Source organism: Heliangelus exortis, chromosome 2 (genome assembly GCF_036169615.1).
Source record: "Heliangelus exortis chromosome 2, bHelExo1.hap1, whole genome shotgun sequence".
Taxonomy (NCBI): domain Eukaryota; kingdom Metazoa; phylum Chordata; class Aves; order Apodiformes; family Trochilidae; genus Heliangelus; species Heliangelus exortis.
The window spans coordinates 22,891,089-22,905,999 of record NC_092423.1 but is presented as its reverse complement, the minus strand read 5'-3'; the positions used below and the strand labels follow the sequence as shown (position 1 = coordinate 22,905,999).

The 14,911-nt window shown below is 38.3% G+C and overlaps 1 protein-coding gene across 2 annotated transcripts; it reads right to left on the bottom strand.

Annotated features, from left to right (window-relative positions):
* Nucleotides 1-165: 165 nt before the first annotated feature.
* On the bottom strand, nt 166-14,662 carry STEAP2 (STEAP2 metalloreductase). 2 transcript variants are annotated; one of them, XM_071735190.1, is made up of 5 exons: nt 14,530-14,662; nt 11,237-11,758; nt 8,979-9,506; nt 7,194-7,358; nt 166-2,091 (listed from the first exon to the last, which is right to left on the bottom strand). In XM_071735190.1, the coding sequence occupies exons 2-5, from the start codon at nt 11,726-11,728 to the stop codon at nt 1,804-1,806; spliced, it is 1,473 nt and encodes a 490-aa protein (XP_071591291.1). In that variant the 5' UTR covers nt 11,729-11,758; nt 14,530-14,662; the 3' UTR covers nt 166-1,803. The 2 variants fall into 2 exon arrangements, with proteins under 2 accessions (XP_071591291.1, XP_071591292.1); XM_071735191.1 differs by lacking the exon at nt 14,530-14,662 and adding an exon at nt 13,334-13,397 and having other exon boundaries at nt 1,651-2,091.
* Nucleotides 14,663-14,911: the final 249 nt, after the last annotated feature.

Here is a 14,911-nt window from a genome sequence, read left to right as displayed (position 1 = left end):
TTAAATATATAAAAAAATGCTTCAATTCTGGAAAAAAAAATAATGCAAATAGAAAATATTAATCTACATTTCACCTATAGAATTGAATATGCTTAAAATGAAAGAAAGTTCAATTGTCTCTTTACCTATAACTAACCAAGCATATACTGAGGCTTGAGGTGTAAGCTAGGCAAATATGGGTGCTACAATGAATTGTTCTAGATTTTTTAATTTTGAAATCAAATTAAGAACAATTAACATGAATTCTTTAGGTTTAGGCTGGTGTAGCTGGGGGCAGAGTTTGATTCCAGATTCTTGTTCTGCGGAGCTGTTACCAATAGAAATGAGATTTACAGGACTAGTGATGTTTAAGGATAAATTCAAGCATAATTTCTGATATATCATATTCATGATAAATTCTTGCTAAGTAATAAATAAGAAGTGAAGGTTCAGAAAGTCACAGATCCTAGCAGTGCAAATACACATAAGAAAATATAATCTCATACAAGTAAAGCAAATTAAAACCAAATACACCTTCTGATTCACTGAAATAAAGCTCATAATTATGCAGGAGCAGCCTGAAGGTATGAGCTGAGTTTGGTATTTTGTTAGAAAAGAGTGGACCCTGACAAAGCAGTCGTAATAACCAATTGTGAACCTTCTTTTGAATCCCACAGGAAATGTAATGTCAACTTTTAGAGATAAATTAATTTTAAGTATAAGAATAATAACTTTCTTTCTTAAAAGTTCAGGCATATCCCTGTGAAACTTTAAAAGTAAGATTTTTATATAAAAATAGAAGATTGGATTTGCACAAAATATATTACGAATCTAAGACAGACTCTGGGAAATTGATGTATAGAGTAACAGAAACTTCTGTGTAGAAACACATAGAGCATGAATATTGTGATGCTTCCCTGTTGTACCAACATATTGGATGTTTCACAGTGAAAATGGATTTTAACTGTTGCAGTTTTCTCAGTTGTTTGGTGGTGTTTTTTTGTTCGGTTGTTTTGGTTTTTTTTTTAATATTTTCTGATATTTTGAAATACTTCTAAACTCCAAAACCAGTTGGTTGCACACATATCTGACAGTCTATCTATAAATATATGACTGTTTACAATTTTCATTGTATGATGTGTAGAAATAAAGACATGCCAAAGGTCTAAGACCTTTTGATATTTTGAAAGAAATTAGTCTGCTAGTATAATACCATTTGCTTAGGAGATGTGCAACCATACAACTGAAACTGGCTTTGCATATTCACATCATGGAATGGTGTAAAACCACACACAAATACATTGTACACGTGCCATTATAAATTTATAGAAGTTGTTTCAAGGCCTGATTATTTTCTAAATTATTAACTCTGTTAATATATACTCTGAATTTACTAACCCAGAACTGTGGTTTTAATAACAGAAACACTGTCCAGAAAATGTGGTATTAATATATACCACTCTGACACATATGTTCTAAGTCAATGAAATACCTGGAAAGCATGGTTAAAATAAAATGCTGTTGTGATAAAACTGTGCAAACGAGCATTAAAAAATCTGATTTTATAATAATCTGCCCTCTGTAATTCAAACCAAAAATATTTTTATTTTTATAGTTAACTGAAGTAGTAGTCTACTCTAGTTACAAATTTCTCATAGTTTGGTTGACAGCTGGTACTATATGCCAAGCAAGTCCCTAGTGACTTTACTTATACTTCAATTAAACTCCTAAAACTACAAATTTAGGACAAAAAAACCCCAAACAACTCAAACATCTACAACAGTGCTAACAAATCTATCATCAAAACATCTTAGAAGTCCATCATCACATCACAGTTATCCTTTCTGGGGAAAGGTGTGGAACAGACCCACTCGCATCTTCTATGATCCCATGGCTTTTCTCCCATCCTCTTCGAATTCTCCTCAGCTTTCTACTTACACAGGGCAAAAGTAAAATGATCTTACCTAGAACTACAATGGAAGGCAGAACGAGGGCAAGAACAAAATTTGGTGGCGTATAAAATCTGTAATATTCTTCTTCAAAAGCTCTTTTCCATCCATAAATCAGTACATGGAAAGTACTTATGAGCAGAGCAACATATCCAAGTGTAGACTTTGCAAAAAGAGAACAGGGAAAAAAAAAAGAGATAATAGCACTTGATTCTTCATCTGGCAGTTCTAACCCATTATTTTAACATTTCTATTGAACATCAGGTTAAAACCAATACACCATTTTAAATTAGCAATATGTGGGTCTAAGGTCAAATGTTGTGAAAACTACAGACTGAATTGAATACTGATTTACAACATATCTATATGCATCTATATGCTTCAGTCAAAGCTGAAATGATGTTTGTACAAATTCTAAGTAATGGAAGTCAGCTTCAGGACACGTATGTGAATAAGGACCAATCCCAGTGAAGTTGCTGAAACACCATCAGTTGTGATAGAAAATTAAGTTCCTTGGTTCTTAACTCTGAGGGTAGATCACTTCCAAGAGTCATGGCAATGGAGCAACGGAATTCTGATGGAGAAGACTTGTGCCCGACACTCCAGATTTTTATCACTCTGAGAGGTGCAGTTTGCTTCTTCCTCACAATCAGCTCCACCAGCTGTTGCCTACTGGTTAATGGGACTATCAGGAAAGCAGGGCTTGGGCACAGTGGCACAAGGCAATGAAGCAGTGGATCAAAACCAGGTAGTGCTGAAAGAAAGGTGAAGCAGCAGGTTTCCACAGCACCCTGCAGAGGACCTCTTATAATGAAATCTAGTGCACACCACATGAGGTAGTGCACACAGAACATGCCACAGAAGGCAGTGCTCACTGGAGTCATTGCATGTTTCAGTGAATCTGCCATTTTAAGAACCCTTTTTTAAAAGATTCCAATTTGCTCCCAAGACATTTCATATGAAACAGAATAATCAGCCACTTGTGATGCAAATGGCATATGCAGTATCTGAACAGAAGTTCTGATACAAAATTTGGGCCGCAAACAGTATTATCAAATATAATGTTTGAATATGTTATTGCAGAATTTTGCTGGTATGACTGTCCTGAATGCATTGTTCTATCAGTGCCAACAAGGAAAAGGGCACAAGTGAATCATATCCCTCATTTCTCCATTAGGCTTACTAATGAGAACTGTAACACTTCTTGAAAAAGAAACAGGAGGGAAATGTTACAAATTCTTCCCAGATTTTTCAAAAAAAGGTTTTAATGCTCATGTAAATTCAATCTGTGAACTACGGGTTTAGGACAACTACATATGTCTTTCTACCTTATGGTAAAAATAAAACTAGTTGATAGCACTATGTAGCAGTAGTGTTAGAAAGCCATATTCTAAAGTTAGCCACCCCTATGGATGCTAACATGAAAGACATCCCAGTTATTGAGAAACAAATGATGATTGTATTGTGGGAGTTATTAACTACAATCTGTTTAACACTGGAAAGGTGAGAGAACCTCTATCATTTAGGTATGCATTTTCATTTTCTTCTGCACAAGTTTATGGCTGGATGATGTGGAGGAGGTAATACAGGAATAAAAGACAGTGGATTTCCTGAAACCTATGTTGTGCTTCAGGTGGAATATACATATTTCATTTCTGTCCCCCTCTCCTGGCTTCTTAAGATACAAAAAGAAAGGCTTGGACAACAGCCCCAAGCCAGAGCTGACCTATAGATGAACCTATCCTTGTATCTTAATAACCCCATTTCAGTGGCAATTGCACCCTTGTATTAATCATCAAAAACATTATTTATCATAAAATAATTGACTTAAGAGTATGTTAAAGAAACCCTGCCAACTACACAACTCCGTCCCAGTCATGGTTGGTCAGATGAACCAGATGTTTCCACAGATAGTAATAATATGCAAAGTCATCCTGACTTGCTGGTTCAGTATACAAGGATGGACCCTCTTGCAGTGACTTTGGATGCCTCCCCTATGGGTGGATGAATTGTGTAGGATTTTCCCACCTGCTGGGAAGGGTTCTCCAAATCCTCGCTGCAACCGGGGCTGCCCAGCGACTGCAGATCTGGATGATGCTGACATATGCAAGCGGTGATGTATCTTTCTTAATAACTATCTTTCTCTTGTGTAGTACTGATTTGATGCATTACCCTGTATATATTCTATTTGTCTGCTTTAGGTGCCTTGTACTGTATTTTTCTTGTTTGGTTGTATTATTTAGTTATCACCAGTAAAACACATCTACTCTTCTCACGCTGGTGTCCAAGTCTCATTACCACCCTCAATCAACAAAACAATACAAGAGCTGAAAGACCACTTACACTGATGTTACCACAGGAAGGTGAGGAGAGACATGGGATGCTAACTTCTTTATCAGCAAAGGCCTTGAAAGCAGCAAGAAGGGGTAGTTTTCCTTCACTAACAAATTGACATTGGTGAGTTAGTAGCTATATCAATTTTATGTCTTGGGGACCCTCTGCCTAGGCTTTAGAATGGCTGCTGGGAAAAGGTGAAGAACATCTTTACTTGCTTTGGCTCCTTATCTTCCATAATACTGTGTTTCCTGGAAGTTGACTAATAGATTAGCACATTTCCTATGGACTCCCCAGTCTTTTAGCTTTTCTCCAAGTCTTTTTTGTTTGTTTTCCTTCCTGATCAAAGGCAGTCTGTTAGTCAATGTGGGAAATTCCCCACCAAGGCCACTGGACAAATTTGCATTGTTTGCGGTGAAAAAAAAATAAATGGAAAAGATGCAGGAGAAAAATCCCTAAAATGTTGTCCATATAAAGAAACACAAATCTGCTGTGGGACAAATCTGCTTCAGGAATTTCTGCCTTCACAATGGTTGAGTAATTACCAGAAAATTATATGTACGAACAGTATTATCCAAAGTTCATGCTTATGGAAGGTATACTTCAGATTCCCCAAGTAACAGGATATTGCTAAACTATTGCTAAACTTCCAGATTCTAACTGGAATCTTGCCTGTTAACTTGCTAAGTACTTAACCCTCATTCTTCTTTACTCTGGAGGAAAAATACTCTGTTCTTGTGCGAGACCAAGGCAGGGCAGCCCTTCCTCAAAGTGTGTATGCAAAAGAAGTTTTAGTAATACTGCCTCTAAAAACTTTAGGATTGTGCTAGTAGACTTTTGTAGAATGTCTACAAAAAGATTGGCTTCCTGCTATGAAAATGACAGATTTGTGCTGATTTTTGCTAAGAAACAAAGCTCAGCTTTCAAAGCCAGCCTGATCTGTCCACTGCCATTTTGTGTGATGTGCTTTGGACTGGGAAACAAAAGCAGTAGTCATTTAGACTTACATTATATATTTACAGTATAACTTCCTTCAGAACATTGAAGAGCCAGGTTTAGCATTGCTTGAAACAACATTCTCAATTTCCACGTATTTTATGGGAACACTCAAGGACGAGTTTCAATAAATGCCTGTTTCTGTTTGCAATGTGTTGGTTTAGGTTGGTTATTCTGCCTGCTCTGACAAAATATGAATTCTTTTATATTTCTTGCCCACATCTACCTTTGTTCCTTATCCAAAGATGTTTAGAAGAGGAAAGTACTGAAGTGGTGTTTAAGAAAACAGATGAATTAGTTCCCCCAAAAGTTCTAACTCTGGGTAATGATGTCTCCAAAGTTTCATGCAAACTTTACATTATAATAATTACATTATTTACATTATAATAATCCATTCTCTTCAGCATGTAACACAGTATCAGCTGTAATGTACCTCAGAATCCCAGAATCAGAGTTGGAAGGGACCTCTAGAGATCTAGTGTGACTCCCTGACTGTTGTGTGGGTTTTGACTCAGTCACAGAAGCCTGAAATTTGGAAATTTCAGTAAGAAAAAATAAGACACAGATGCTGGGGTTTGTGCATGGAACTCATTACTGGATAAAAGCAACACCTTGGCCATGACTAGATACATATTTTCCTCTTCTGCAATAATGTTTTACATCATCCCACAGCAATACTATGGTTCCTGCAAAGAGAACTCTGGCTGACAGGGTTGTTGTAACAATACAAGATGGGTATTTACTCCCTCTGAAAGCTCAAAATCATGAGCAAGAATAAACAGCTCTGTCAGTGGAAAGCTAATTTGAAACATTTTTCAGCAAAATTTTTGTAGGCCTGCCTGCAGTGTTCCATCAAGGGAAGTCCTAGGGGAAGGGAAGAGATTACTTTACAGACAGAAAGCCTCTGATAACTACAGCCATTGAAGTGTCCTCTGTCATGCCCTTTGAAATGACTGCAAATTATGAAGTGCAACCCAAGCCCTGAGCAGTAAAGTGCCTGTGTTCTGAAGGCAGGAATTTGTAAAAATTGACAGGACTAAGAATCAGGCAGCATTACTATAGTAGCTATGTTGAAAACCTGTTAATCAGGACACAGTTTAGACTCAAGTACTGAATCCAAAGTCAGAGAAAAAAACAAACCAAAACCCAGAACTGCATGTACAGACTTAGGATACTTACCACAAGACTGAATCCTAATAATTTTTTATATCACTGACCACTACCAAACACAAATGGCAATTTTGTTTGGAAGCAAACATTAATTTGTTTATTAAGGCCTGTATTTCTAAGTATTTTATGCTAATTAGGTCTGCCTTTCGTAGATATTAATCTGAATAAGGATGGCAGTAGAAGGCATACCATGACCTGCAAAAACTGCTGCTTTTAATAAACAAAGGCTCATATTTTACTAATAGGTATTTTCAGCTAATGGGAATAATGCAGTTGAGAACTGTATTAAGTTCCACACAGTGGAGGGGAAGCAAAACTGAGTCAATGACAAAGGGCTGTGTAATAAAAATCCTGCAGGACAAATAAAGTCTCCAGTTTTAATAGCTGTGCATCTGCATTCAATAGTAGCTCATCAATATCACTGCCTTTCATGACTTTGTCCAAATTTATCTAAACTGAATTTAGCAAGAATTTCTAATACTGGAAAATGAAGAGATTAGTGCTCATTGGGTCTTGGCTGTATTGATTATTTAAGTCCAAGAAGTGTAAAATGCAAATTCCTGTATTCCTATTCTAACACTCACAAAATGCTTAATCTGCCTTCATGGTAATACAGCTGCTGAGTTATGTTGGTTTTATTCACTTACCACACAGGGGAAAAACCCCTCTCATTGTGTTTCTAAGTGCTTTTCATCATCATCATCATCATCATCATAAATGAATTCTTATTAACAACTAAACTCCTTATTTAAATAAGTAACACACCTGAATAAAACTGAACTCCCTCCAGTTTAAGGCACTGTTTACTGAAGGGATTGAAGTTACTGCCAGCAAAGAAAGCAATCCAAGACTCATTATTCCAAAAGAGATATACATTTCAATTCTCCACACTTCCTCCTCATTCCAAGAGTTTTCAACATTTGCATGAACCTGATAAAATAATAGAAAAAAAGCATTTTATTCTATAGAATATTAAAAATATCAACAGAAGTTATTATTTTGCTAAGTAAAAGTCTACAGCCACAAGACAACTATAAAATGGGGTCAAATATTTCAGAGATTTCCTCATCTTGGAGAAAACAAACTATTTCTTTATTGCTGGGCTCTTGTTAAGATCAAAATAATTTTAAACATGGAAACTTAGATGAGTTGTTAAAAGAAAATGTAGCATTATATGCTATTTTTAATATTTATGTTATAAAAAACGGGTAAATCTGTGCATTCCTATATACTGTAGAAAAGTTTCCATGTTTTTAAGAACCTTGAAACTTAAATTCTGTAACATAAGCTGGGTAAACCTGCACACTTATTTTTAGTTTGTTACATTTCGAAATAGTTTAGCATAATTTCCTGCTTATGCTTCATCTTCCTATGCTGAGTCCAATCTGTTTTGCTATTTCACTGCTGACATCAGATACATCCAAGACTGCTTCTTGTTAGAGAGCTTTGCTAGAAAGCAGAAGCAACTCAGGTCCTGAGCAATTAACAGGCTTAGATAATCAATTATTTTTACACTTTCAGGTGAACTCTTGTGATATGGCATGTCCTGAAATAAGTTCAATAGGAATATTGTTAGCAAGTGAGATTTTCATAATAATATGTCTTAGGAATGTCTTAGTAAAATTATCAGTGAGTCCTTTTGCTAATACTTAGTATGAACAATTAAGAGTTTCTTGCTGCCTTTTATAATTGCTCTTCCTGCCTTTCTCTTTAGTTCTATTTTTCATGCTATCCTCTTTAGAGTTTGTGGACCCAGTTAATTTGTCCCATTTGATTTGATTTCCTTAGTTTGACTTAGTTTTCTCTTCCATCACATCTCTCTTTCCTGCACATTTTATGTGAATGCCAATGCTGCTTTTCTGCGGAATCACTGGGAAGATTAAAACAAGCTACCACAGTGACAAACAGAAGCATCAGACCCTCTTCTAAAGGATGGCAGATTTATTTGAGATTGTTTCAGGGTCATGCAAGACCAAATGCTCCCGGGAACTGTGAGTCAATTTCTCTTTCCTGTAATAGATGAGTTCATGGAATTTTTATTATTAAAATGCTTTTGTCACTGGTCCAAAATGCTACAAAGTAACAATTTTTTTGGTAAACTCAGCTGTATCTGTAAGTATTATTACAGTATCTATCCTTACCCCTTTTTGTTACACATGTAAACGCACTAATAATATATATATTTCCCCTGTATGTTATGTATACATAGAGAGGAACAGACCTCACAACCTCTGAAGTTTCCTGCTGTTGATCTTATCCTGTCTATCCCACATTCTCCTTGTGTGCACTGCTATCAGGGATCTAAGTCAGACACATCCTTGATTCCCCCTACCCCACAAACTTGACTGCAGCTTGACCCATGAGGTGAGCACAATGCACAGATGTTTCTTTAAGTCTCCCTTCTTCCTCAGAGGTAGCTATACATAAGACAACCCACAACATTCTCCACGGAACACAACAGAACAGATCAAGAAAACACTTGTACTGTGTTCATGAGCCACATGCATACAGCCAAGGCATTTTGGCACACTGAACTGAAGACTGGCTTACCTGTTGATATGCCATATTGAGGAACAAATACCTCTCTGATCTCCTCATAGGCAAGCAGAGGCTGTATGCCACGTGCACTGCTGCAAAGAAAAAACTGAGCAGTCCGAGCTGCTTTCGACACTGGAGCCAGTTGTCCAGCCAAGGTGGAAACCTCCTATACTTGGTACCATAGTAAAGCTGGTAAGCAGCAGCAATAAGTCCTGACAAATACACTAGAGAAAGTAAAGTGATAGCAACAATTGGCAGAGTCTTGTTCACAATCTCAATGGGGATCTTGTAAAAGTCGCTCTGCTGATTTTTCGTGTATGGATAGATTACATCTCTGACGAAGGAATAGATGAAGAAAAACGTTGCCAGGCTAATAGCAATCACTACTGGCCCCTTCCACAGTGTGAACAGTCGCAGAGGTAAGTTTTCAATCTCCCTTGAAGATGACAATGCCCCCAGATCAATAGGAATAAAACCGAGCTGACGGGCAAGCTCAATAACTTGATGGCGAGCCTGAACATTGTTACTGCATATATAGACCTGTTGGGAAAGTCAAGTGAATTGTCTGTAATCAGAGAAAGAGTCTCAAAGATAAAACCAAGCCAAAACAACAACAGCAAACAAACAAAACCAACTAAAAAACCCATGACAACAACAAAAAAACCCATGACAAAAAACCTAAAGCACCTCCAGGACAAAACCACAGCACTACTGGTAAAACTCTACACTGTTATCCCAGCTTATATCACCAAGATAAGAATGAAACCACATACAAATCCAGCCACAGTGAAACTGTGAGAACTGTTTTAGCAACAGAGTAGCCAAAACAAAACTGGCTTTTTCTTGGAGTTAATAATGAGCTGATTGTGGGATGCCCTGGTAACCTGTACAAAAATCTCCATAGGACTGTATTGAATGTGAAATAATGACTAAAAGCATTTCAGAAAATCACAAGTCTCTCAGGAATCTTGAGTCATAACCCTAGAACAGCTGTAGCATAAACAGAATGAAAAGCAGAGAATGGCATGATTCTTCCATGTATAAAAATTTGAATATAATTTCACAGTCCAATGTCCACAAAAAATAGAATTTTAAAAGAAAATAGAAAAATAAGCAGCCAAATAAGAAATCCTTCTAAAGACTTGTTTATTACATGGTGAAAAAAATGCACTGCTAAATAGTACTTTAAAGGTTCTTTAAAATTTACAGAAGGCTATAGTTCACCTTACACTGTGTGCTGATCAACTGCATTAAGACAAACATAATCAGTTTTGACAGAAGTCAATTACTTATAGTCAAGAGCTATTCTGAAAGAGGATAAAAATAATGTGGTGAGGTTATTTTAAAAATTATAATAATTCTGTATCAACTGCATTCCATTTAAAATCTACCTGAAGTAACAGAAAACTCAGTTTAGTCTCCAGTAATCATGTTACACCAGTTGTTTCTCATGCCTTTCTCAAGAGTCCATAAAGCCATGAAGAACTGGGTTCTCATATAGGCTTAAATCCATTGTATCACTTCAGGAAAGCATGAAAAACATCAAGCTGCCTTTTCTAAGTGCAGGACAGATTTAGAGAACATACTGGGAAGGAGTCTGAACATGATGTTCCCACACAGTCCTGCATCAAATGAATGATCACTTAGAAACATATGTCCCTCCTTCTGTTTCCTCATATTTATGATGCTGGGGCATTCTACAAGCTAGATGATTTCTTTAACACGTTTCTAAAAGCTAGGTGAGTTCTTTAATTCATTTTTTTGTTATGTGGAAGGCAGATATTTTTTAAAACAGCTGGCTCCTGAGCCCTGGGTTCAGAGCCTCATATTTCTGTGCATCTTTTTTGATATTTCACTCCATGTAAACCAATACTGTAACTAAAATATACAGGAAAAGACCGTCTCTACCCTTGTACAGAGCATAAGGATAAAAATTAACACATTTTCTACAGAAGACATTAAGACAGAACTCCAGTGTCTGTAGTCATCTAAAGGTCAGCTGTCTAAGATAGTATTCACATTTCCTCTGCAATTTTTAAAGATTAAAAGGCATTTCAGGGAATGATTTGGACCACTCCCTCTGTACGTCTTAGACTGGAAGAACCAGACCCTGGAAGCTTTTTGACTACTAAAGCTTAAACTAAAGGCCCTGCATTTCAGGTACATTAAGTCATGCAGGATGAATCCCAAGAATTCTGATGCTGCTTTCACCCAGTTCCTGTCATTTTCATCTTACAAACAAGTTAAATTCATACAAATATAAACCTTACCTGTCTGCTGGCATCCTTTGGTCCTAACTGCAGTGACCAAGCCGAAACAACATTGAATCCTTTGACAATCACAGAATCTGGGAAAAGTGATGCCAAATACTCTGCATTGGAGTCTGGATATTGGTCTACTCTTGTGTTATTGCTGACATCAATCAGAATTTTTCCTGCAAGTAAATGCTTGAGGTCCCATAAAGAGGCATAATGTTCTCTGTGTATAGCTACAAAAATGATGTTTGTTTTTGCTACTGCATCTTCATGGTGAGTGACATCAATGACATGAGGAAAGAACTCAGCAGCAAGTTTAGGGTTTCTGCTTCCTACGACCACATGGTACCCACATCTGATAAGCCTAATTGTCAATGACTTAGCAAAGTCTCCAGTTCCAATTATGCCTATTGAGACCTTACTGACATCCTTGATGCCATTGGCAACATTTGGTAGAAAAGTTTCATTGAGATTCTTAGGACTTCCCATCATAGAGATTGATTCCATACTTCCAAGACACCAAACCTATGATTTCTTCTGAAAAAATTAAAAAAGAAAAAAAAAAGAAAATGTAACAAAAGGGAAAATGCAGCATCATAAAAATTTACAAGACATCAGCATCCATCAGGATCCATAAACATCTCTGGGAGCAAAATATGTAGTTCTAAGTTTCATGTTATGTTTTCTTAATACAGTATGTACTAATCAGTTACGTCTTGCAATGTGTCACTAATACAATATTAACACAGGGACAAACATAAAATACTTCAAGCACTTTTTTAACAGTTACAAAAGTAAATGGTATTTTTTCCATCTTCACTGTCTTCCACCGTCCTGTAATAACCTTGTGCTCCCCAAACTAATGGGCAATGGAATAATGAGAAGAAATATGTAAGGAAAACTATGTAATTATGGAAAATATTAGAAGGCCAGCATAAGGATACTGAGTTCATGGAGGCTGAACTCTGTTAAGAGCTTGTGCACATGAATATCATGGTATCCTATACTGGCCAGGATGGGATGCAGAAGTCTCAAAGCTTCAAAAGTCAGGGCTACCACCATGACACAGATATCAGTCTGAGATCCTCACCTCTCACCCAGGGAAATGGGCAGCACACACAGATACAGTGGCAAAGACAAGAAGGGCAATTGGCCAAGGCCTGTTCATGAGATCACTAATGACACTGCTAGGTCAGACTGCTAGGTTTGGCCATGGATGTATAAGGATTAGCTGGTAAAGGATTAAAGGCTGTGGGTCACAAATATTCCTAAGAGAATTTTTCTCACCAGTCAGAGAAGATAAATCCCGGAGACAAATATATGGGACAGCATTGCATGAAAAGCTAATGGCAAGAAGAGAAAGATTTCATGCAATAATAAAAGGGAGTTTTAGGACTCCAGTGAAGTAAGGGAGGCTTTGAAGATCAGAGGCTAAGGGTCACAGAAAATTAAAACAACTACTGCCTTATCTTTGGAGAGAAGAGGAGAGAAGAGGTCATGGTACTGTAGTAAAGCTGTAGCAAAGACAAAAAGACATCAAAAAACCCTACAAAAAAAAAACCCGGGAGCAAAGTCTTTACAAGAAACCACAATTATGACACAAGTGGTTCTGCACTGTAGAGCAGGAATAAGGTCTGAAAATAAAGGATGTAATGAGGATGAAAGACAGGCTAAGAAGCAAAGAGAAGCCATGAGGCTGCTGTCTTGGGAGCAATCAACAACAGACATCATAGAAAGGAGGAGTAACAAAACCAGTACTCTAGGAAAAGATTCTAACAGTGAATCTTTCTGACAGAGGCAGACCACATAGATTTTAATGCATGCGCTACAAAACCACTGACTTCTTTCTCACCACATGACCTGAAAAGTATCTAACATATGACCAAAATACCAGTATTTCCTGTACTGTGATGGGTTCTCACCAGGAACATAATGAGAACAGCTGTATTTTGGTCAGATAAGAGATACACATTCACTGCATAGGGTGGAACACGTACACATTCACTGTGTCCCATCATAGAGTCCCATTTCACTTCATGCCATGTGACATGAAGATGCTGCAAAACTTTGGTATAGGAAGGGAACTCCCATGAGGAAACGGGGTACCAGTACCTTTTAACCATACTGCAGTCTACTTTCATTTTTTGTCCAAAGGATCCTTAGGAGAGTTGGCATCAAGGATTTGGACATGGTGAATTGCTCTGGTGAGCTGACTTTGGGCTACTGACCAAAGTTTCTCACTGCCTGTCCTAAGGAAATCAGAGTTTGAGGAATAGGATAAAATTAACAGGAAATGGCAGATGTGATTCCTGGGCAAATAATCTTTGAGGTGGAAGGGCTCAAAGAGCTGGCAGTTACTGAAAAGGACTATATTAAATGAACAACAGCAATTCAGAGAAAAGAGAGTGTGTAAGACTGTTTAACTGCATCAGGAGAGCTTTAATGACCTGAAAAATCAGACAAAGAGGGGCAAAGAAAAAAAAGAGGGTGTGTGTGCATGGCTTAGGAATTGTATAAAGGCAGTGCTATCATATAGGGATAAAATCAGAACAGAAATGGTAATGATTTAAAGCTATTGAAGGATATAAAGGGTAGCAAGTAGAAAGCAAGGTTTGTGACTTAAGAGGAAAATGAACAAAATAGGCCAAAGTACTACACATTTTCTTTATTTCAGCCCTCATCAAAGATTTATTGTGAACAGATATTTAATGAAATTCATTTTGCAAGAAAATAGAAGGTGAAGTCAGAGTGGAAAAAGGTTAAGAGTAAATGATAATGATAAAGTTAAAATTAAATAAAGATTTTCAAGTCAGCAGCCACTTACGAAATCCACCCTTGATGCTTAAAATGCTTATTGAAGTGACATCTTGAGAACTCAGAGGACAAGAGAGGCAGACTAGCACATACCTCTAACAGAGAGGAGGAGGAGGACTGAGGAAAGGAAAGACTTGCAAGTCTAACTTCAGCCTCCGGACAGATTACGCATCAAGTTTTTGAGCAATCAATTTCATAATTAGATGAGAAGCATGGATAAGAAGAATGAGACGTATAAGTCCAGGAACAGACTGCACTAAACCCAACCTTCTTTTACAAAATATCTGGCTTTACAGATATCAAAACCAGCAGGAGCAATACAAATTTGACATTTGCCCTTAGATAAGCTAAGAAAACACTACAGAGTTCTGTCAGCCAGAAGGTGACACAGATGTGAAAAACAGCTTGTGGGAAAATAACTACTGGAGGAGAAAACCGAACAAGCAGCCGTGCAGTCCCTGAATCGGTGACCACCCGCTCGGCCGGCAACTTACAGGGTGCGGGCTGAGGCGAGGGACCAGCCGGACGCCGGCTGCGGGCCGGTGGCCCCTGGGAGGGCTGGCAGGCGGCAGCACGGTGCGAGGATCCACCCCAGAGGAGTTCGGCGGGTCCCGGCTCCTGGCCGGCATCTCCAGCTGCAACGACAACATCGCCCGTGACAAGAGCGGAGACCTCCCCGCCAGGCCGCCCCGCCGTCTCCGTCCCCCCGGGCCTGCGCTGCCAGGCCCGTGAGCGGGCGGGCGGAGGCACCGCGGAGGCACCGCGCCACCGCCAGGCACCGGGGAGTCCCTCCCGGCTGCCGGAAGCCGGGCCGGGTTGTCGACCCGCATCCCGACACCGCCAGGCCCGCCAGAGCCTGCCCAGAGATGGAGCAGC